General features: G+C 47.9%; 1 protein-coding gene, 1 long non-coding RNA gene and 1 pseudogene across 7 annotated transcripts in view; 1 reads left to right on the top strand and 2 right to left on the bottom strand.

The window, feature by feature from the left end:
• LOC102140471 (uncharacterized) overlaps positions 1–22,525 on the top strand; it is a 69,060-nt gene that overhangs the window by 4,089 nt on the left and 42,446 nt on the right. For 3 of the 6 annotated variants that reach the window (XR_012432023.1, XR_012432022.1, XR_012432021.1), the window contains exon 2: positions 5,081–5,136. The exons of 2 other annotated variants lie outside the window; for them this stretch is intronic. This is a non-coding gene — a long non-coding RNA (uncharacterized lncRNA). Of the gene's footprint in view, positions 1–5,080; positions 5,188–22,525 lie in introns of those variants that run through there. One more of the 6 variants, XR_012432020.1, reaches the window with a different exon arrangement.
• Positions 4,834–16,759, bottom strand: CBR3 (carbonyl reductase 3). Its single transcript, XM_005548722.4, has 3 exons — positions 16,341–16,759; positions 13,886–13,993; positions 4,834–5,316 (listed from the first exon to the last, which is right to left on the bottom strand). The coding sequence occupies exons 1-3, from the start codon at positions 16,627–16,629 to the stop codon at positions 4,880–4,882; spliced, it is 834 nt and encodes a 277-aa protein (XP_005548779.1). The 5' UTR covers positions 16,630–16,759; the 3' UTR covers positions 4,834–4,879.
• Positions 18,515–22,331, bottom strand: LOC102142827 (small ribosomal subunit protein uS4-like; annotated as a pseudogene).

A 22,525-nucleotide genomic window follows, 5' to 3' on the forward strand; every position in this document is an offset into this window, starting at 1 on the left:
CAGTTCCCAGCTTAACTCTTCCCTTTAGCTTAGTGATTTTGGGGCCCCAAGATTTATTTTCCTCTCACAATACTATAAAACATGTTAATGCACTTCTATTGGTTAGGCTCCTTTTGATTGCAAGCAACAACTACCCAATTCAATGTAGCTTATGAAAAAGGAAAATATATTTTAAGGATACAAGGGTATCTTGGAGCATCTCTGAGAACTCAAGATTTCAGGAATGATCTAAGGACAGGGAAGGGAGTTTCTCTTTGGGCCAATTCTTTTTTTTTTTCCCCCCAAGACAGGGTCTCGCTTTGTCATCCAGGCTGGAGTGAACTGATACAAACAGGGCTCGCTGTAGCCTCCACCTCCCAGGCTCAAGCAATCCTCCTGCCCCAGCTCCCCAAGTAGCTGGGACTACAGGCATGTACCACCAAGCCTGGCTAAGTTTTGTATGTATGTTGTAGAGACAGGGTATCACCATGTTACCCAGGCTGGTCTCAAACTCACGAGCGCAAGCCATCCACCTGCCTTGACCTCCCAAAGTGCTGCGATTGGAGGCAGGAGCCACCACACCTGGCTTAAAAGCTCCTCCTGATGGTTGGCCTCCTTCTCTGGTGATGGCTGGCTCCCTCTGCTCCTTAGGCACATGAGGTGGGATGCACAGTAACAGCTCTGATCCAATCCAACTGGTTCTTTTTAGAGGAAAGATCTACAGCTGGAGCAGTCAACAGAGGCAAGGTCACCTTGTGGCTGCTGCCGCTGCAAACATGGGAAGGAAGCGGGGGGCGGGGGAGGGCAGAAGATCATATATTGGAAGAGGGTGCTGGGGAGACCATCCAATAAGGGCCAACGGCAGCCCTTCTCATAAGAATGAGAAATGTCATTCTGACCAGCAGTTGACAATTAAGGGTCATACAAGTGAGCTACATGCTTATCCAAAAAGGACTGGCTAGAGACAAAAGAGGAAGTGGGTTACACACTTATCCAAAAAGGATTAGTTAGAGACAAAAGAGGAAGAAGAAATAAAAGGGACGGGTTCATTTTCTCATGCACTTCCTGTCTGTGAGTTTGTCAGGCAGAGCCTGAAGTGCTCTGTGGTTCCTGGGCTATTGCCCGTCATTAGCAGGACTGGAGTTTGGCTGCAGAGGGAGATGACAGTATAAAAGATACTCAGGAAGCTGGTTGAAAGCCATTAAAATGTTTTTAGAGCCAGGAAGGGAGCCATTAAAATGTCTTAGGAGCTGTGACCTGAGATGAATACTATAAGAGCATGTTGGATTTAATCAGTGACATACAAATAGGCTGAAGGATGTTTTTGTTGTTGTTTTGGTTTTTTTTTTGAGACAGGGTCTTGTCCTGTCACTCAGGCTGAAGTGCACTGGCACAATCATGGCTCACTGCAGCCTTGACCTCCCGGGTTCAAGTGATCCTCCCAACCTCAGCCTCTAAGTAGCTGGAACTACAGGTGTGCACCACCATGCCCGCCTAATCTTTTTTGAATTTTTGTAGAGAGGGGTCTTGCTATGTTGTCCAGGCTGGTCTCAAACTTCTGGGCTCAAGCAACCTGTCTGCCTTGGCCTTCCAAAATGCTGGGATTACAGGCATGAGCCACTCCATCTGGCCTGCACTCTCTTCTGGTCCATGTTTGTTACAGCTAGAGCTGAGCTTTCGCTTGCCGTCTACCATTGCTGTTTGCCGTCCACCACTGCTGTTTGCCATCCACCACTGCTGTTTGCCACCATTGCAGACCTGCCGCTGACTTCCATCCCTCTGGATCCGGCAGGGTGTCCACTGTGCTCCTGATCCAGCGAGGCGCCCATTGCCACTCCCGATCAGGATAAAGGCTTGCCATTGTTCCTGCACGGCTAAGTTCCCGGGTTCATCCTAATCGAGCTGAACACTAGTCACTGGGTTCCACGGTTCTCTTCCATGACCCACGGCTTCTAGTAGAGCTATAACACTGACCGCATGGCCCAATATTCCCTTCCTTGGAATCCGTGAGGCCAAGAACCCCAGGTCAGAGAGCACGAGGCCATCACCTTGGGAGCTCTGGGAGCAAGGACCCCCTGATAACAGTATGACCATAGCTCACTGCAGCCTTGAACTCCTGGGTTCAAGTGACCCTCCCACCTTACCCTACCAAGTAGCTAGGACTACAGGTGTGTGCCAACATACTGGCTAATTTTTGTGTTTTCTTGCAGACATGGAGGCCTGCTGTGTTGCCCAGGCTGGTTTCAAACGCCTGACCTCAGGTGATCCTCCTGCCTCAGCCTCCCAAAGTTCTGGGATCACAGACTTGAGTCACTGTGGCCAGCCAGAATTTAAATTCCACTGAATTTCTGTTGTTTGACCAACCATTCTTGCCGAAGCCTTGACACTCTTGCAAACCTTTGCAAGTGCATTTCTTCTTTTTCAGAAGGCTCCTTGGTCTCCAAGTCTTTTTTCCACAGAGTGTAACCTGAAGCCAGGAGGCCTGTTGCAAAACCAATCCCATTTGAAAGCAGGGAATGTGAACTCACCTATTGTCATAAAGATTATAAAAGAGGTGCTGGCTCACTCCTGTAATCACAGCATTTTGGAAGGCTGAGGCAGGCGGATCACCTGAGGTCAGGAGTTCAAGACCAGCCTGGACAACATGGCAAAACCCCATCTCTACTAAAAATACAAAAATTAGCCAGGCATGATGGTGCACACCTGTAATTCCAGCCACTCTACTCGGGAGGCTGAGGCAGGAGAATTGCTTGAACATGGGAGGTGGAGGTTGCAGTGAGCCAAGACGGCACCACTGCACTCCAGCCAGGCGACAGAGCGAGACTATCTGAAAAAAAAAATTATAAAAGAGGGTGGGTGCGGTGGCTCATGTCTGGAATCCCAGCATTTCAAGAGGCAAAGGAGTGAAGATTGCTTTAGTCCAGGAGTACAAGACCAGCCTGGGCAACATAGTGAGACCCTGTCTCTACCAAAAATTAAAAAATTATTTGGGCATGATGGCACATGCCTGTAGTCCCAGCTACTTAGGAGGCTGAGGTCGGGGGATCACTTGAAGTTTTAGTCTTGGAAGTCTCTTGCCCTGGAGGTCGAGGCTGCAGTAACCCATGATCATTGCCACTGCACTCCAGAGTGGGCAACAAAGCAAGACCCTGTCTCAAATTAAAAAAAAAAAAAAAAAAAAAAGGCTTAGGGAGCCACTGAAGAATCACTCTGGGCTGTAGTTCACAGGGGGTGTACACAGGTTAAGAAGAAGACGTCTGCATGTGTTTCGGTAAAGAACTAAAGGGATAAAGTTGCGGTGGCTGGGCAACCTTGCAAACATTCTCGGAAGGAATGCAGAATGCAAAACCCAGCTGAAAAATCTAGAAGAAATCATGTCCCAGTTAAAGAAGATATTCCTTCTGAGTCCCTCAAGCTCTACTACTTCATAAGTATAAGAACCAGCCAGGTGTGGTGGCTCTTGCTTGTAATCCCAGCACTTTGGGAGACTGGGGTGGGCAGATCACTGGAGGCCAGGAGTTTGAGACCAGCCTGGCCAACATGGAGAAACCCCATTTCTACTAAAAATACAAAAAATTAGCCGGGTGTGGTGGTGGGTACCTGTAGTCCCAGCTACTTGGGAGGCTGAGGTAGAAGAATTGCTTGAACCCAGGAGGTGGAGGTTGCAGTGAGCTGAGATTGTGCCACTGTACTCCAGCATGGGCAACAGACTGAGACGCTGTCTCAGACAAAAAAAAAAAAAAGTATAAGAACCAACAAAAATATACTCAAAACAGAATGAGATGCAAAGAAAGCTTGCAGAGCTAAGGAAATAGAGGATAAAGAATCACCCTTACAGAATCAAAAAACTGGAAACAGCAAGGAACAGCTGGAAAATGGCTCCATAGTTCTAAAACCACTTGCTATGCCAGTGGTTCTAAGTGCAGTCCCAGGACCAGCAGTGTCAGTACCACCTGAGAACTTGTTAGAAATGAAGTGAATTGGTGTGGTGAGGGGAACCAGCAATCTGTTTTAATCAGCCCTTCAGGTGGTTCTGATGCCCACTAAAATTTGAGACTATGTTCTTCTCCCTCTCAGGCTAAAGAGTTGGGCATAGCAATGTTGTTCAGCTCCAGATTCCAGAACTAGACACCTTTCTCCCAGAGAGATTCTTATGAACATTCCTTTTCAAGAACAGAAAGAGGCTGGGTGTGATGGCTCATGCCTATAATCTCAGCACTTTGAGAGGCCAAGGCAGGCAGATCACCTGAGGTCAGGAGTTCGAGACCAGCCTGACCAACATGGAGAAACCCCATCTCTACTAAAAATACAAAATTTGCCAGGTGTGGTGGCACATGCCTGTAATCCCAACTGCTCAAGAGGCTCAGGCAGGAGAATCACTTGAACCTGGGAGGTGGACGTTGCGGTGAGCCGAGATCATGCCATTGCACTCCAGCCTGGGCAACAAGAGTGAAACTTCATCTCAAAAACAAAAACAAACAAAAACAAAAACAAAGAAGAAGAAAAAATTAAAAAGGCTGGGTGCCGTGGCTCACGCCTTTAATCCCAGCACTTTGGGAGGCCGAGGCAGGCAGATAAACCAAGGTCAGGAGTTCGAGACCAGCCTGGCCAACATGGTGAAATCCTGTCTCTACGAAAATTACAAAAATTAGCCAAGCGTGATGGCAGACCCTTGGTAATCCCAGCTCCTCAGGAGGCTGAGACAGGAGAACAGCTTGAACCCAGGAGGCAGAGGTTGCAGTGAGCTGAGATCGCGCCACTGCACTCCAGCCTGGGCGACAAGAGCGAGACTCCATCTCAAAAAAAAAAAAAAAAAAAAAGAACAGAAAGGGAATCAAACCACAACATCATTCATTCATTCCACCAACCTTTATTAAGCATCAAGCTCCGAAGCAGATGTTTACCAGTTTTGCACAACTTTGTCATGGACCAGCTGGCCTTGTGGCTCAGTGGCATCTGGAGGTAGGAGGGCCAAGTAGACAGGGGTTTCAACCCCCTCCTCCACAGTCCTGATGCTGTATTTCCCATCCATGTCTGTCTGCACTGGTCCTGGGCAGCACGCATTCACCAGAATCCTGTCGGCTTTCCTCTTCTCATCCAGACGCCTGGCCAGAATCCTCGATAAGACCGTGACCCCCAACTTGGACACTCCATAAGGTGAGTTGGGCCAGCCTTCCCTCTCATGCACCTCATTTTTTGTGTCCTCCACGAACTTTTTCATGAGATCCACCAGGTCTCCCTCTGTGAGTGTGTCACTGCGGAACTTTTCCTGCAGATCTTCACTGCAGTTTTCAAAAGCCCTTAAACACTGTAAACTACTGATATTCACCACTCTCCCTGAAACAGAGTGAGAAAAATATGAAAGCATATCACAGAGATACAACCATTGGTTGAATATACCAAACATATAATTGAGTCATTGTGCAGGGGTTTTTTTGTTTGTTTGTCTGCTTGTTTTTGAGACGGAGTCTCGCTCTGTCGCGAGTGCAGGCTGGAGTGCAGTGGTGCAATCTCGGCTCACTGCAAGCTCCGCCTCCCGGGTTCATGCCATTCTCCTGCCTCAGCCTCCCGAGTAGCTGGGACTACAGGTGCCCGCTACCATGCCCGGCTAATTTTTTTGTATTTTTAATAGAGACGGGTTTCACTGTGTTAGCCAGGATGGTCTTGATTTCCTGACCTCGTGATCTGCCCGCCTCGGCCTCCCAAAGTGCTGGAATTACAGGCATGAGCCACCACACCTCGCCTTTTTTTTTTTTTTTTTGAGATAGAGTCTCGCCCTGTTGACCAGGCTGGAGTACAGTGATGCCCTCTTGACCCACTGGAAACTCCGCCTCCCAGGTTCAAGCAATTCTCCTGCCTCAGCCTCCTGAGTAGCTGGGATTACAGGTGCCCACCACCATACCTGGCTAATTTTTGTATTTTTAGTAGAGACAGGGTCTCACCATGTTGGCCTGGCTGGTCTTGAACTCCTGATCTCAAGTGATCTGCCTGTCTCAGCCTCCCAAAGTGTTGAGATTATAGGCGTGAGCCACCACGCCTGGCCATTGTGCAGGTTTAATTGCTGATTAAAAGCAAAAAAGTGATTGGACACTGTGGCTCATGCCTGTAATCCCAGCACTTTGGGAGGCCGAGAGGGGTGGATCACTTGAACCCAGGAGCTCAAGACCAGCCTGGGCAATGTGACAAAACTCTATCTCTACTAAAAATACAAAAATTAGCTGGGTGTGGTAGCATGTGCCTGTGGTCTCAGCTACTCAGGAAGCTGAGGTAAGAGGATCACCTGAATCCAGGAAGTAGAAATTGCAGTGAGCCATGATCACACCACTACACTCCACTACACTCCAGCTTGGGTGACATGAATGAGACCCTTTCTCAAAAAGTAACAATCAAATTTTTAAAAAAATTTAAAATGTGACTATAGAAGGCATAAAATCTATGCACCCATGGGTTTTGATATTTTTTTGGCCCTATGCTCCCAAGGGGAAGAACACACCTCCATCAGTGAGAAGGGCTCCCTTTCTCAGGGATTCTCTGAGAGATGGGTGAGGTAGTAAATTTGTAGATTCCCCAGGCAGTTTTATTTTTACTTTTACTTAAATTTATTTATTTATTTATTTATTTAAAGACATAGTCTTGCTCTATCGGTAGTAAATTTGTAGATTCCCCAAGCAGTTTTATTTTTACTTTTAAATTTATTGATTGATTGATTGATTTTTAAGACACAGTCTTGCTCTATCACCCATGCTGGAGTGCAATGGTGCAATCTTAGATCACTGCAACCTCTGACTCCCGGGTTCAAGCAATTCTCCTGCATCAGCCTCCCAAGTAGCTGGGATTACAGGTGCCCGTCACCACGCCCAGCGAATTTTTGTAATTTTAGTAGAGACGGTGTTTTGCCATGTTGGCCAGGCTGGTATTGAACTCCTGACCTGAAGTGATCTGCTCACCTCGACCTCCCAAAGTGCTAGGATTATAGGTGTGAGCCTCTGCCCCCAGCCTAAATTTTTTAAATTTTGTTTTGTGAGACAAGGTCTCGTTCTGTCACCTAGGCTGGAGTGCAGTGGCACAATCTCGGCTCACTGCAACCTCCGCCTCCCAGGATCAAGTGATTCTCCTGCACCAACCTCCCAAGTAGCTGGGACGACAGGTGTGCGCCACCACGCCCAGCTAATTTTTGTATTTTTTTAGTAGAGATGAGGTTTCACCTGTTGGCCATAATGGGCTTGAACTCCTGACCTCAAGTGATCCGCCCGCCTTGGCCTCCCAAAGTGCTGGGATTACAGGTGTGAGCCACTGTGTGCCCAGCCCCCGGCAGTTTTAGGAAACCACTCCTCCCCAGCATACACACTCCAAGTACTTATAAACCTGCTTTCTGAGGGACAGTGCTCTCACCCTAAGGACTAATGCTCTCAATTTCCTAGGCACACCCAATTTCCTAGGACTGTGGGCAGCCACCCCAATTCCTTAGTGCCACAACCAGCAGCAGTAAGGAATCCCTGGGGATGAGTCTGTCTGTCCTTCATTATGGACACTTCACATGTGGAATGGGCTGTTTTTCCATCCTGGTTTTTATGTCATTACTTTATTTTTTGAGACAGAATCTCACTCTGCCACCCAAGCTGGAGTGCAGTGGCAAGATCTCAGCTCACTGTAGCCTCCACCTCCTATGCTCAAGTGATCCTCCTGCCTCAGCCCCACAAGTAGCTGGGACCACAGGCACACACCACCACGCCTGACTAATTTTTGTATTTTTTGTGGAAACGGAGTTTCTCCATGTTGGCTGGGCTGGTCTCAAACTCCTGAGCTCAGGAGATCTGCCTGCCTCTGCCTCCCAAAGTGCTAGGATTACAGACGTGAGCCACTGCATCGGGCCTGATTTCATTACTTTTTAGTCCCTATTTGATAATATTAATATTCATTAGATTATGAATATTCATGTTGATCATAATTCACAGCTACTAAAGGGACAATTGTGCCCACAGAAACAAATATGCAGGCCAAATATTTTACAACAATTTGAAGTACTGGTGGAAATCCAAAAACCAGTAAATGTGTTAATTTACACATTTCATCAGCATCAAACCCCACTAATTTTAGGGAGTTCTTTTCTTACATATTATTCCAAATGCATATTCTCTGTGTCCAGTAGGATCTCTAGTTTTTTTGTTTGTTTGTTTGTTTTTTGAGATAGAGTTTTGCTCTGTGATCCAGGCTGAAGTGCAGTGGCACGATCCCGGCTTACTGTAACCTCCATCTCTCGAGTTTAAGCGATTCTCCTGCCTCAGCCTCCCAAGTAGCTAGGATTACAGGTGTGTGCCACCACGCCCAGCTAATTTTTGTATTTTTAGTAGAGATGGAGTTTCACCATGTTGGCCAGGCTGGTCTCAAACTTCTGACCTCAGGTGATCTGCCTTCCTCAGCCTTCCAAAGTGCTGGGGTTGCAGGCGTGTGCCACCATACTGGCCGGATCTGTAGATTTTATTTCATTTTCTGATTGGCATTCCCCACAGGTTCCCATTGCAGGGGAGCTGCACATTCTTATGGACCCCAATTCCACAAGAGAGACCCTCACTCTGTCCTTGGAAACTAGCACCTCACTCATCCCCCCAGATACCTAGTACTATTCAGTATTTCTTTCCTTCCTTCTCTCTCTCACCTTCAAAGATGAAGTGAATGTATGTATTTCTTTCCTGTTACAGAGAAGTTGCAAGAATAGTTCGATAAACACCCTATATCCTTCACCTAAGTTCACTAATTGTTAATATTTTGCTATGTTTGCTTTTCCCTCTCTGTTCCTTTTTCTTTCCAAGTTGCTGATATCATAAACCTTCATCTTAAACACTTTAGTATTATATATGGTAACAAGGGCATTCCCCTACATTACTACAGTTATGACCACATGCTAGGCATTTATCGTTACATGACACTATTATCTAAAATATAGCCCATATTCAAATGTGTCCAAATTGTCCCAGTAATGTTCTTTTATAGTTTTTGTTTGTTTTAATCCAGGGTCCAAAGTAGGATCATGGATTGCATTTTTTTTTTTTTTTTGAGACGGAGTCTTGCTCTGTTGCCCAGGCTGGAGTGCAGTGGCGCGATCTCCGCTCACTGCAAGCTCCACCTCCCAGGTTCACGCCATTCTCCTGCCTCAGCCTCCCAAGTAGCTTGGACTACAGGCGCCCGCCACCATGCCCGGCTATTTTTTTATATTTTTAGTAGAGATGGAGTTTCACTATGTTAACGAGGATAGTCTCGATCTCTTCACCTCATGATCTGCCCACCTTGGCCTCCCAAAGTGCTGGGATTACAGGCATGAGTCACCATGCCTGGCCCATGGATTGCATTTAATTGTCTCATCTCTTTCATATATTTTAATGTAGAGTAGTTTGCAATGACCTTTTTTTTTTTTTTTTTGAAGACTGTAGACCATTATTTGGTGGTATTTCTCTCAAAGTGAATTGGTCTGATTTTCTCATGATGAGAGTCACATCAATATTTTGGCCAGGAATACTACATCAATGATGTTGTGTTCTTCATTGCTTCCTAAACAGCTTTGTTCTCAAAAACTTGGTGGCTACAAGGAATTAAATGTAAAAGGGAAAGGAAGAAATAAAACACAGATCATAGAAGCTGTGCCTTCGAGGAAACAAATCCTCTTAAGGGGAGGAGGTGTCCTCTTTGATCTGAAGGCACACCTCTGGGAGAGAGGCCAGGGGCTGACGGTCAGCTTCGTCAGCCAGGTGGGTCACCCGCCCTGGGAAGGGCTGCACCCACACCACCCTCCACTGAGGTCCAGGTGGCCCCACCAGTCCCGAAACACCTGCTGCCTTGCTCTAGAAAGAGTAGGCAAGTTGCTCCCTCTAGTGGCTTAGTAGTTGCTTGGCCTATTTACTCAGAACCTCGAACAAATAAGCAAGTCAAATACAGATGGTCCCTCCCTTCTGATGGTTCCACTTAGGACTTACTGATTTCACTGATGGGTGAGGAAAGCGATATGCATTCTGCAGAATCTGTATTTGGAGCCCCCATACAACCATTCTGCATTTCACTTTCAGTACAGATTCAATAAATTACAGAAGATACTCAACACTTTATGATAAAATAGGCTTTGTGTTAGATGACTTTGCTGGACTATAGGCTAACGTAAGCGTTCAAAGCACTTTAAAGCTACGTGAGGCTGATCTATGGTGTTTGGTAGGTCAGATGCATTAAATGCATTTTTTGATTGTTTGTTTGTTTGAGAGAAAGTCTTGCTCTGTCACCCAGGCTAGAGTACCGTGGCGCAATCATAGCTCACTGCAGCCTTAACCTCCAGGGCCCAAGCGATCCTCCCACCTCAGTCTCTCGAGAAGCTGCAGCACGCCGCTATGCCCAGCTAACTTTTAATTTTCATTTTTTGTGTAGAGATGGGGTCTCCCTATGTTACTCAGGATTAAGTGCATTCTTATGATATTTTCTTTTCCCTTCCTTCCTTCCTTCCCTCCCTCCCTCCCTCCTTTCCTTCCTTCCTTCCTTTCTTCCTTCCTTCCTTTTTTTGATGGAGTGTGGTGCCGTCGCCCAGGCTGAAGTGCAGTGGCACGATCTTGGCTCACTGCAAGCTCTGCCTCCCAGGTTCACATCATTCTCCTGCCTCAGCCTCCTGAGTAGCTAGAACTACAGGCACCCACCACCATGCCTGGCTAATTTTTTTTTGTATTTTTATTAGAGACGGGCTTTCACCGTGTTGGCCAGGATGGTCTTGATCTCCTGATCTCGTGATCCACCTGCCTTGGCCTCCCAAAGTGCTAGGATTACAGGTGTGAGCCACCGCACCTGGCTGCAAAAACTTCTTTTTTTTTTTTTTTTGAGACGGAGTCTCGCTCTGTCGCCGGGCTGGAGTGCAGTGGCCGGACCTCAGCTCACTGCAAGCTCCGCCTCCCGGGTTCCCGCCATTCTCCTGCCTCAGCCTCCCGAGTAGCTGGGACCACAGGTGCCCGCCACCTCGCCCGGCTAGTTTTTTGTATTTTTAGTAGAGACGGGGTTTCACCGTGTTAGCCAGGATGGTCTCGATCTCCTGACCTCGTGATCCGCCCGTCTCGGCCTCCCAAAGTGCTGGGATTACAGGCTTGAGCCACCGCGCCCGGCCTGCAAAAACTTCTTAACCTAAAAAGGTGAATGGTAGGAATTGTACTTGTACTCTTGTACTTGCTCAGTTTCTTAGGAAGATGGGATTGTAGAAAGCCTGCGGGGAGAACTGCAGGTGCTCTGAAAGGGGATGGAGTTTTAAAGGTGTCTTTAATAGCTTGCAGCTCTCAAGTTCCCATTCAAAAATTTATCAGGAGAAAACTTCCCAACCCTGAGTAAAAGACATCCCTACAATGGCTGCATCCCTATGCAGCCACAAAAAAGAGAAAAGCTTCCTGACCAAATCTGGAGAGAGCCCCAGACATAGGGAGTAAAGAAAGCCAAGTGGCGAACATTGTATGAAATGTTACCTTTTGTGTAAAAACGAGAGTTTTTAAAATGTGCATTTATATTGGCTTAGATTTGCATTTAGAAACTCCATCCCCTTTCAAAGCACCTCCAGTTCTCCCTGCAGGCTTTCTATGATCTCATCCCACTAAGAAACTGAGAGAGTACAAATGCATCTCTCACCATTCACCTTCTTAGGTTAAGAAGTTTTTACGGCTGGGTATAGTGGCTCAAGCTTGTAATCCCAGCATTTTGGGAGGCCAAGGAAGGTGGATAACCTGAGGTCAGGAATTCCAGATCAACCTGGCCAACATGGTGGAACTCCGTCTCTACTAAAAATACAAAAAAATTAGCTGGGTGTGGTGGTGCTCACCCATAACCCCAGCTACTTGGGAGGCTGGGGCAGGAGAATCGCTTGCACCTGAGAGGCAGAGGTTGAAGTGAGTCGAGATTGTTCCACTGCACTCCAGCCTGGGCAACAGAGGGAGACTGTCTCAAGAGAAAAAAAAAACAAGTTTTTGCATCCAGAGATAATTTTGTTTGTTTGGTTTGTTTGGTTGTTTTTTTAAAAAGTGACGAGGATCTTGCCGTGTTTTCCAGCCTGGTCTTAAACTCCTGGGCTCAAGTGATCTTCCTGCCTCAGCCTCCCAAAGTGCTGACATTACAGCATGAGCCACCACACCTGGTCAATAATCATTATTCAAAATGTTAAACTAAGAAAAGCACACTTCTGGCCAGGTGCAGTAGCTCACGTGTGTAATCCCAGCACTTTGGGAGGCTGAGGCAGGTGGATCACTTTAGGTCAGGAGTTCAAGACCAGCCTGGCCAACATGGCAAAACCCTGTGTCTACTAAAAAATATAAAAATCAGCTGGGCGTAGTAGCACATGCCTGTAGTCCCAGCTACTCAAGAGGCTAAGGCAGGAGAATCCCTTGAACCCGGAAGGTGGAGGTTGCAGTGAACTGAAATCTGCCACTGCACTCCAGCCTGGGCAACAGAGCAAGACTCTGTCAAAAAAAAAAAAAAAAAAAAAAAACAATTTAAATAAGAACCACAGTTCTAAGAATCCACAGTTAACTTCTTGGGGAAGAAAATCCTCAAGGAAGCAAGCTTCCCTGTCCCCCAGCCCAGCTGTCATTTCACACTTCAGATTCTTTGCTAATGGTTGTCTCCCCTGCTAGACTTTCAGCTCCACAAATGAGATGGTCCCTGTCTATAATGCTCACCATTGCACACCCAGAACCCAGCATAATGCCTGGAATATGGCAGGCACTCCAATATTTGTAGGAAAAGTATAACAGTAACATTTATTGAACACCTGCAGGTATAGGCAAGATATTTCCTAATAAAGAAAATTTCTAGTCCAGGCACGGTGGCTCATACCTGTAATCCCAGCATTTTGGGAGGCAGAGGTGGGTGGATCACTTGAGGTTAGGAGTTTGAGACTAGCCTGGTCAACATGGTGAAATCCCATCTCTACTAAAAATACAAAATGGGCTGGGCATGGTGGTGCACACCTGTAATCCCAGCTACTTGGGAGGCTGAGACAGGAGAATCCCTTGAACTTGGGAGGTGGAGACTGCAGTGAGCCAAGATCCCGCCACTGTACTCTAGCCTGGATGACAGAGCGAGACTCTGTCTCAAAAAAAAAAAAAAAAAAAAAAAAAGAATGAAAACTTCTTTTGGATTTTCTGCATCAACTTGAGAAAGTTTGGTACAAGAAGAAAGGAATATAGGAAAAGTCGTAATGCTAGAACAGATGCCAAGGTCCAGAGATGAGCTAGATGTGGGCCCATCACCTTGGAGGGCTGGAGGACTCATGAGATTGACCAGAGGCAAGAGGCCTTTGGGAACTCACAACATTCTATCATTCTGGGATTGAGTTCATGACATGGATCCCAAAGCATTGTGATATGTCATACTTACCTTTGAAACTTAAAGCTAAGGCTGGGCGTAGTGGCTCATGCCTGTAATTCCACCACTTTGGGAGGCCAAGGTGGGTGGATCACCTGAAGGTCAGGAGTTTGAAACCAGCCTGGCCAACATGGTGAAACTGCATCTCTACTAAAAATATAAAAAATTAGCCAGGCGTGGTGGTGGTGGTTGTGGGTGCCTGTAATCCCAGCTACTCGGGAGGCTAAGGCAGGAGGATTGCTTGAACCCAGGAGGTGGAGGTTGCAATGAGCCAAGATCATACCATTGCACTACAGCCTGCACAAGAGCAAAATTTCTTCCCACCACCCACACCCCTGCAAAAAAACAAAAAAAAAAACAAAACCTTAAATGTTGGAGTGAGAAGCTAAACACTGGGAAAATGAAGCCATTTTCTATTTTTCCCCCTTCAGAGAACTAGCACCGCTGAGTGATTTCTGCAGGGCAGCCCTGCTCCGAGAAGCCTGTGGCCCACTTCTTACTGAGGGAAGCAACCCGACTGTCCACACGCTGGGCTTACCATGAGGTTTCATTATCGGTAGTAACTCGTTGCACATGTTTCTAGTGGCAAAAAAATTTGTCTTCAGTGTCATCTCGGCTTTAATGTCAAAGGGCATTGGATCATCACCTTTCAGAAAGAGAAAGAAACAGAAAGAAAGTCATATTTTTCCCCCTGAAACTCACATGACAATGTGGATCCTAACTCCGAACAACTAAAGGGAAAAAAAAGTTAATTTTAAAACAATTTTTAAAAACGAGGTCAGTGATTCTCAAACTTTAGTGTGCATCCGAATCACTTGTAGAGTCACCGAATCACTTGTAAGCTGTTAAAACACAGCTTTCTGGGCCTCACCATCAGAGTTTCTGATTGCAAAGGGCTGGAGTAGGGCTCCAGAATTTATATTTCTTTTCTTTCTTTTTTCTTTTTCTTTCTTTTTTTTTTTTTTTTTTTCTCCGAGATGGAGTCTTACTCTGTCACCCAGGCCGGAGTGCAGTGGCACAATCTCGGCTCACTGCAACCTCCACCTCTGGAGTTCAAGCGATTCTCCTGCCTCAGCCTCTGGAGTAGCTGGGATTACAGGCACGTGCCACCACGCCTGGCTAATTTTTTTATTTTTTGCAGAGATGGGGTTTCGCCATGTTGGCCAGGCTGGTCCCCAACTCCTGACCTCAAGTGATCCGCCCGCCTCGGCTTTCCAAAGTGCTGGGATTACAGGCGTGAGCCATCGCACCTGGCCTGAGTTTGCATTGCTAAGTTCCCAGATGATGTGACAGCTATTGGTCTCTAGCCACACCTTGAGAACACTTGGCTTTGACTACCATTTCTCAAAGGTGCATAGGAGGGAGCTGGGGATTCTGTTGAAATGCAGATTTTTTTCTTTTCTTTTCTTTTTTCTTTTCTTTTCTTTTCTTTTTTTTTTTTTGAGACTGAGTCTCGCTCTGTTGCCCAGGCTGGAGTGCAGGGGCATGATCTCCTCTCAGTGCAACCTCTGCCTCCTGGGTTCAAGTGATTCTTGTGCCTGAGCCTCCCGAGTAGCTGGGATTACAGGAGTGAGCCACTATGCCCAGCTAATTTTTGCATTTTTAGTAGAGACAGGGTTTCACCATGTTTCCCAGGCTGGTCTTGAACTCCTGACCTCAGGTTATCTGCCTGCCTCAGCCTCCCAAAGTGCTGGGATTACAGGCGTGAGCCACTGGGTCCAGCGGAAATGCAGATTTTAATTCAGCAGGTGTGGGGCAAGGCGGGAGATTCTGCCTTGCCATGAGTGCCCGGGTTTGCAGCTGCTGCTGGTCCATTCCCTACACTTTGAAAGGCAAGGGGAAGTCTCTCCGCCTGTCGTCCAGGAAGCCGGGTATTTATCCGCCAATTTCTCAGCCCATGACTGAGGGCTGCTTTAGGGGTGTTAATCCCCACTCCTGCACCCCAGCTCCCAGAAAGCCGGCTGGCTGAGTTGCCGGTGCGGGTCAAAGAAAGTCTCAGGTCCCCGTGTACAACAATGCAGAGTGCCTAGGGCCAAAGGGATGAGTGGAGACTTCTGCTCCCCCATCCTTCATTTCACTCCCTCTTAGGCTCCCCGCCCCCCCCCCCCCCACTAGGTTGGAGGTGAAGCCGGCCTGTTTATTTCTCCGTGGTAACTTTTTTTTTTTTTTTCCCCAGACGGAGTCTCGCTCTGTCGCCCATCCTGGAGTGCAGTGGCGCGATCTCGGCTCACTGTCTCCAAGGTTCAAGCGTTTCTCCTGCCTCGGCCTCCCAAAGTGCTGGGATTACAGGCGTGAGCCACTGCGCCCGTCCTGTAATTTTCTTCAGTAGTAGTTAGAATAAGTAATCTGATCCCCGCCCCTCTCCTTAAGGAAGATGCTTTTAAGACCACACACACATGTTTTATAACAAACATAAGCTCCCCGGGGGAGGGAACGAGAGGGCTCGCTTCCTTTTGGTCAGAGCCTATCAAAGCTCTGCATTACACAAATTGTGAAGTCCACCAAGAGCAAGTGCGCGCTAATCCTGTTCTAGCGATTCATTTCCTTCCCCAAGCAAATGCCTCCGGGCATCTATGAATGCGCCCTTTCAAGGAAAGCGAAAGCCCAAAGCGAGCGGTGACACTTTCTTTGCAGAGAAAATGTTTCTTGCGTTGGAAGGAAAGCTGATGAACTCCAGCAGGGCGTTGCCGCCTCCCAGGAGGCCAGTTTTCCTGCACACAGCAGCGGCTGACAGTTCGGGGAGGGCCCCGGGCCGCGCACAGGCCCACACAGGCCGGCGGGCGGGGCGCCCTGTGTCTGTAGCCCGGGCCCGCCTGGAGCTCAGCGAATCACGGAAAGCGAAAACCGCCTCGCGGGAGGCGTGGGCTGAGCGCATCCCTAGGGGCCGGCGCCACCCTCCTTGGTCACTCAAGTGGTTGGGTGGGGAGCCTGCGGCTGGCCACCCCGCACCCTCGGAGCGCTCCAGGGGGCCCCAACCCAAGCCCTGCACCTACTCTTGAAGGCGACTGCCGCGTTGTTGACCAGCACATTGAGCCCGCCGTACTCCTTGCGCAGGAAGTCGCGCAGGGCGCGGATGCTCTGCAGGTCGTCGATGTCCAGTTGGTGGAAGCGCGGGCTCAGTCCCTCCGCCTGCAGCTGCTGCACGGCCGCCTGACCCCGCGCCACGTCCCGCGCGGTGAGCACCACATCCCCCGAGAACTGTCGGCACAATTCGCGCGCGATGGCCAAGCCGATGCCCCTGTTGGCCCCGGTCACCAGCGCCACGCGGCTGCAGGACGACATGACTGACCCGGGCGCGCGGGATACCTGCGTGGACACCTGGAGGGCGGACCAGGCTTCGGACCACCTGGGGCGCGCCCGGAGGAGCCCAGCTAGTGTCAATGCCGCTAGTGTCAATGCCGCCGCGCAGACTAAGATCCAGCGCTGCGAGTCTTAAAGAACAAGGCCCCGGCCTCGGTCCCTCCCCTCCGAGGAGGGGCCGTCTGTGCCTTCTGTTCCAACTCCTGGGCCCGCCCCCTGCCCACGCTGCGCCCTTCAGGATCCGGGCTCTGAGCCGCAGGGTGATCTGAGAGGTGTCTGAAGCCAAATCGAACCTTGATGGGTCAGTCGGGGGCTCCAGATTCATGGCAGCTGGACTGAAGAAGTTATTTTGGGAAAACCCCAAAGTGAGAAAAACAAGTGCTGAGTAATTTTCTTGGGTGTGCGCCCATCATGCACGCAAAATGCGAATGTTTGCCTTTTCCTAAGATGCAGTAACTTTACTTAGACACAGTAACTGCTTCTCTGGACATAGATCCCCTTGCTTGCTTAAAAGGAACTCAGGAGAGGGAATTAGATGCCCTGTGAGCACACCTAGCAGGTGTGGGCAGGCGACATCGCTCTGGGATTCCCAGCGAATATGCCCCCAAGTGGGAGGGAATGTTCTTATTTAATCCTGACTTAACTCCTATGGGTGCTAAAAGTGTCTGCATTTAGGTTTGCCCAAGGAGGATATAGATCCATAGAGATCTGGATTGATCATATATTCTCACAGTGAGATCTGTGTACCGGCAAAGAAAGTTAAACTGAAACCAAATTCCCAAAGGTGTGTCAAGCTGTGGGCACAAAATTAGAGCCCCATCCATCGTCTTCAGTGTAAACTGAGTTGTTTGATCAGTGACTTTGAGATTTGGGGAGAACTGTGACATCATCACGACTCAGTCTTTTCCATGCAGAGCTGGCTAACCCGCCTGTGTGTCTGTTACTCTGACTCCACCTTCTCTCTCAGGTCCTTACTTGAGGTTCCGGAGGTGGCCCCTGCTGTGATCTCCTACTGTGCTTACCCCAGTATTTCCTTTTTTCTCCTAAAGATCATTTGGTCTGGATGCGGTGGCTCACACCTGTAATCCCAGCACTTTGGGAAGCTGAGGCGGGTGGATCACGAGATCAGGAGTTCAAGACCAGCCTGACTAACATGGTGAAACCCCATCTCTACTAAAAATACAAAAATTAGCTGGGTGTGGTGGCATGTATCTGTAATCCCAGCTATTTAGGAGGCTGAGGCAGGAGAACTGCTTGAACCTGGGAAGCGGAGGTTGCAGTGAGCCGAGATCATGCCACTGCACTCCAACCTGTGCAACAGAGTGAGACTCCTTCTCAAAACAAAAACAAAAACAAAATCATTTGGAACCTTGTTTTAAGGATATGGGGCTATTTAGGTTTTCTATTTCTTTCTTTCTTTCTTTCTTTCTTTTTTTTTTTTTTTTGAAACAGGGTCTTCTCTGTCACCCAGGCTGGAGTGTAGTGCTGCAGTCATGGCTCACTGTAGCCTTAATTTCCTGAGCTCAGGTGATCCTCCCCTCTAGCCTCCCCAGTAGCTGGGACTACAGGTGTGCCACAGTCATGCCTGGCTAATTTTTAAATTTTTATTTTAATTTTTATTTTTGAGATGGGCGTCTCACTGTGTTGCTCAGGCTGGTTGAACTCCTGGGCTACATCGATTCTCCCTCCTCGGCCTCTCAAAGTGCTGGTGTTACAGGCTTGTGTCACCGTGCCTGGCCCAGTTCTTCTTGAGTGACCTTAATTTCTGTTTTTCACTATTTTAGTTGGTTAAATAAAGCATTGATCCTGTTTTATCACTTGGCAGGAAAACTAGACAATCCACCAGCCCAGGAGGGGACAAGCAGGATTAATCCTCCTCCTTGTCATCTCTGGCTCCAGCCCCACCCTGGTCCATCTTGGCATTCTTCCTCTTCACGTGGCTGGGGTGGCCACCCCCATAGGGAGGCAGAGGGAGAAGTCGATTGCTTCTGGGAATCCAGGCGGACAGTGAAAAACGGGATATTCACCACCTGCTCATGGACACGGATATGACCTGGCGGATGAGCACACAACCGTGGCGGATGGACTTACCCAAGCCCAGCTGGAAGACCTGGGTCTGTAGGCATCTCTCTAAGAAATCATCGATCTTCAGGCCCACGATGTAATCCAGCTTCATCTTTCCCTCATCCAGCTCCCCAGTGCGGACCAGCCACTGCAGCAGGGAGTGACTTCGAACAGAAGCCGTGGGTCCTTCTCGTCAAGTGTCAGCGGCTCCCTGGCAGCCTTGTGGATCTTGACCAGGGTAAATTTGACCCTCCACACCTCACATTTGTTCTGGAGCCCATACTCGCCAATCAGCTTCAGCTTTTGGTCGAGATGAGATTTCTCGAAGGGTCTCTGCGGGGTCACATAAGTTTTGCGACAAACCCAGCTCCGGGCCGCTGGCGTGTTGGCTCCACTTGCCCATCTATGCCTAAGCGCAGGCCCTGGTCATTGACAAAGAGCTCAAAATTTTTATATGTTTCATCTAAGGTGCTGATTCTATTGATACAAAGTTGTTCATAATATGCCCTTATCCTTTTAACATTGGTAGTGATGCTACCTGTCTTTTCTGAGATTGGTTTGTGTCTTTCGTATTTTTTTCTGATCTGTCTGGCTAGAGGTTTATCAATTGTTTTGATTTTCCTCAAACTTTTGGTTATAATGAGTCTCTCTCTCTCTCTCTTTTCCTGATTATATTAATTTCTGTTCTGTTCTTTGTTTCCTTTCTTCTCCTTACTGGATTTTATTTGCTCTTTTTCTAGTTTCTTACTGTAAAGGCGGAAGTCATTGATTTGCTTTGATTTGAGACTTCTTTTCTAATGTAGGCAGTAAATGGTGTAAATTCCCTCTGAGTATGACTTTAGTGGCATCTCACATTGATATGTTTTCACTTTCATTCAGTTTATTTTTGTTTTCATTCTTATTTATCTTTTGAGACAGAGTCTTGCTCTATCATCGAGGCTGGAGTGTAGTGGTGCAATCTCAGCTCACTGCAGCCTCCACCTCCTGGATTTAATCGATTCTTGTGCTCCAGCTTCCTGAGTAACTGGGATGCGCCTTTCACCATGCTCAGCTAATTTTTGTATTTTTACTAGAGACGGGGTTTCACCATGTTGGCCAGGCTGGTCTTGAAGTCCTGACCTCAAGCGATCTGCCTGCCTTGGCCTCCCAAAGTAGTGGGATTACAGGCATGAGCCACCACGCCTGGCTAGAAGTGTATTTTTTAGTTTCCAATTTACTTGGGGATTTTTCCAGCTATCTTGTGATTGATTTCTAACTTAAATCCATTGTGGTCAATGAACTTACATTGTACAACTTAACTACTTTTTAAATAATTTCAAAAGCTGAGAGAGATATTTAAAGCATGTTTTTATGTAATGATAATAATCTCAGAGAGAACACAGTTGAAGAACAGGAAGAATTACAAGAACAAAATGTGTGGGAAGACCAAGCACGGTGGATCCAGGAATCAGGTGGGGGCGTGGAGGGGGAAGCAGTGCACTTCTTCTCTTGTAACAGAAGGGAAGGCAGAGTGTGTGGGTTTAGACCCAAGCATGTTGGGGAAACTAAGGCCTTCCTGAGGGCATCTGCTATCTCTTTGGAGGGTGACAGATTTGAGGTCATAATTGAGAGGCATTAGTTTGAGGAAATTGAGGACAGTAGCCATTTTGCAGATTGGGAAAGTGATTTTTTTTTTTTTTTTCTAGGCTTTAAAAAGAACGGTAGGGGCTGGGCACAGCGGCTCACACCTGTAATCCCAGCACTTTGGAAGGCCAAGGCAGGCAGATCACTTGAAGCCATGAGTTTGAGACCATCCTGGCTAACATGGTGAAACACTGTCTTTACTAAAAATACAAAAAAAAAAAAAAAAAAATTAGCTGGGCGTGGTGGCGGGCGCCTGTAGTCCCAGCTACTTGGGTGTCTAAGGCAGGAGAATGGTGTGAACCCAGGAGGCGGAGCTTGCAGTGAGCCAAGATCACACCACTGCACTCCAGCCTGGGCGACAGAGCGAGACTCTTGTCTCAAAAAAAAAAAAAAAAAAGGCAAGTGTGGTAGCGTCCATCTGTAGTCTCAGTTACTTGGGAGGCAGAGGTAGGAGAATCACTTGAACTCGAAGGGGGTGGGAGGCGGAGGTTGCAGTGAGCCGAGATCACACCACTGCACTGCAGCCTGGCAATAGAGTGAGACTCTGTCTCAAAAAAAAAAAAAAAAGAAAAAGAAATGGCTCTGGTTATTGCCATCAACAGAATAATGCCCCTCCCCCAAGAGGTCTGCATTCCAATCCACAGAGACTGTGAATGTTGCTTTCCTTGACAAGAGGGACTTTGCAGAAGTGATTACAGATCTTGATGTGGGGAGACTAGCCTGGGTTATCCAGGTGGGCCCAGTGTAGACACAAGGGTCTTCATGAGAGGGAGGCAGAAGGGTCCGAGATGAAGATGTGGTAGAAGCAGAGGTCAGGTGAGATTTGGAGATGGAGGAAGGGCCTGTGCCAAGGAACACAGACAGCCTCCGGAAGTTGGCAGGACAGCAGAGGGGTTCCTCCCTCAGGGACTCAGCATGGCTCTGATTCCTTGACTTTAGGACTTCCAACCTCCAGAACGGTAAGATCATACATGTATGTTGTCTCACGCCCCCTCAGTTTGTGGTAATTTGTTATAGTGGCCATAGAAAAGGACTGCAGTTAGAGGAAGATTCCTACTTTCTGTCCTGGCTGAGAGGAAACACTTTTCTCTTGTACTTAGTACAGGCTTGCACAAATAATTGGAATTGTGAGCAGATCTTTTAAGAAAAAGACTGGGCCGGACACAGTGGCTCACGCCTGTAATCCCAACACTTTGGGAGGCCAAGGCGGGTGGATCACGAGGTCAAGAGATCAAGACCATCCTGGCCGACATGCTGAAACCCCATTTCTACTAAAGATACAAAAATCAGCTGGGTGTGGTGGTGCACGCCTGTAGTCCCAGCTACTCGGGGAGGCTGAGGCAGGAATCGCTTGAACTCGGGAGGCAGAGGTTGCAGTGAGCTGAGATTGTGCCACTGCACTCCAGCCTGGCAAGAGTGAGACTCCGTCTCAAAAAAAAAAGAAAAAAAAAAAGTAGACGACTAGGGTTCAGGCACGGTGGCTCATGCCTGTAATTCCAGCACTTTGGGAGACTGAGGTAGGCGGGTAGCTTGAGTCCAGCCTGGGAACATAGTGAAACCCTGTCTCTACCTAAAATACAAAAATTAGCTGGGTGTGGTGGTGTGTGCCAGTAATCCCAGCTGGGAGGATTGGGTGAGCCTGGGAGGTGGAGGTTGTGGCGAGCCGAGATCGCGCCATTGCATTCCAGCCTGGGCAACAAAAGCAAAACTCTGTCTCAAAAAAAAAAAAAAAAAAAGAAAGAAAAAAGAAACGTTGTGGGTTCTTGTGGTTGACTGCTGTGATTCTGTTTAGATTGGCTTTGCTATCACTTAGCGCTATTGTCCCTTTGTGTTTACAAATCATTAGGGTAAGAACCCAAACCTTTGCCAGTAACATGGCATTCTTCCAGGGTTCTTCTCCTTCCAAAGTCCTTTTGTGGTCTGAGGGACTGAATGTCCACAGCTGTTCCCTCATCTGCATCCAGCGGCTCTCTGAGCACCTGTGAGGTACCAGTCATGCTCAGGAGTGAACAGAGGGCTGGGGAGGGCAGGAGTGGAGCTCCCTGCCCTCGTGGCTCCTTATTGTATCTCCTACTTACTCACTGGGCAAAGTTCCCAATCTCTCAGTGTCTCAGTTTGCTCATCTGTACAATGGGAATAGTTTTAGTGCCTTGCTCTTGTGATTGCTGTAAGGAGTACAGCATGAATGTTT

This window comes from Macaca fascicularis, chromosome 3 (genome assembly GCF_037993035.2).
Source record: "Macaca fascicularis isolate 582-1 chromosome 3, T2T-MFA8v1.1".
Lineage (NCBI taxonomy): Eukaryota > Metazoa > Chordata > Mammalia > Primates > Cercopithecidae > Macaca > Macaca fascicularis.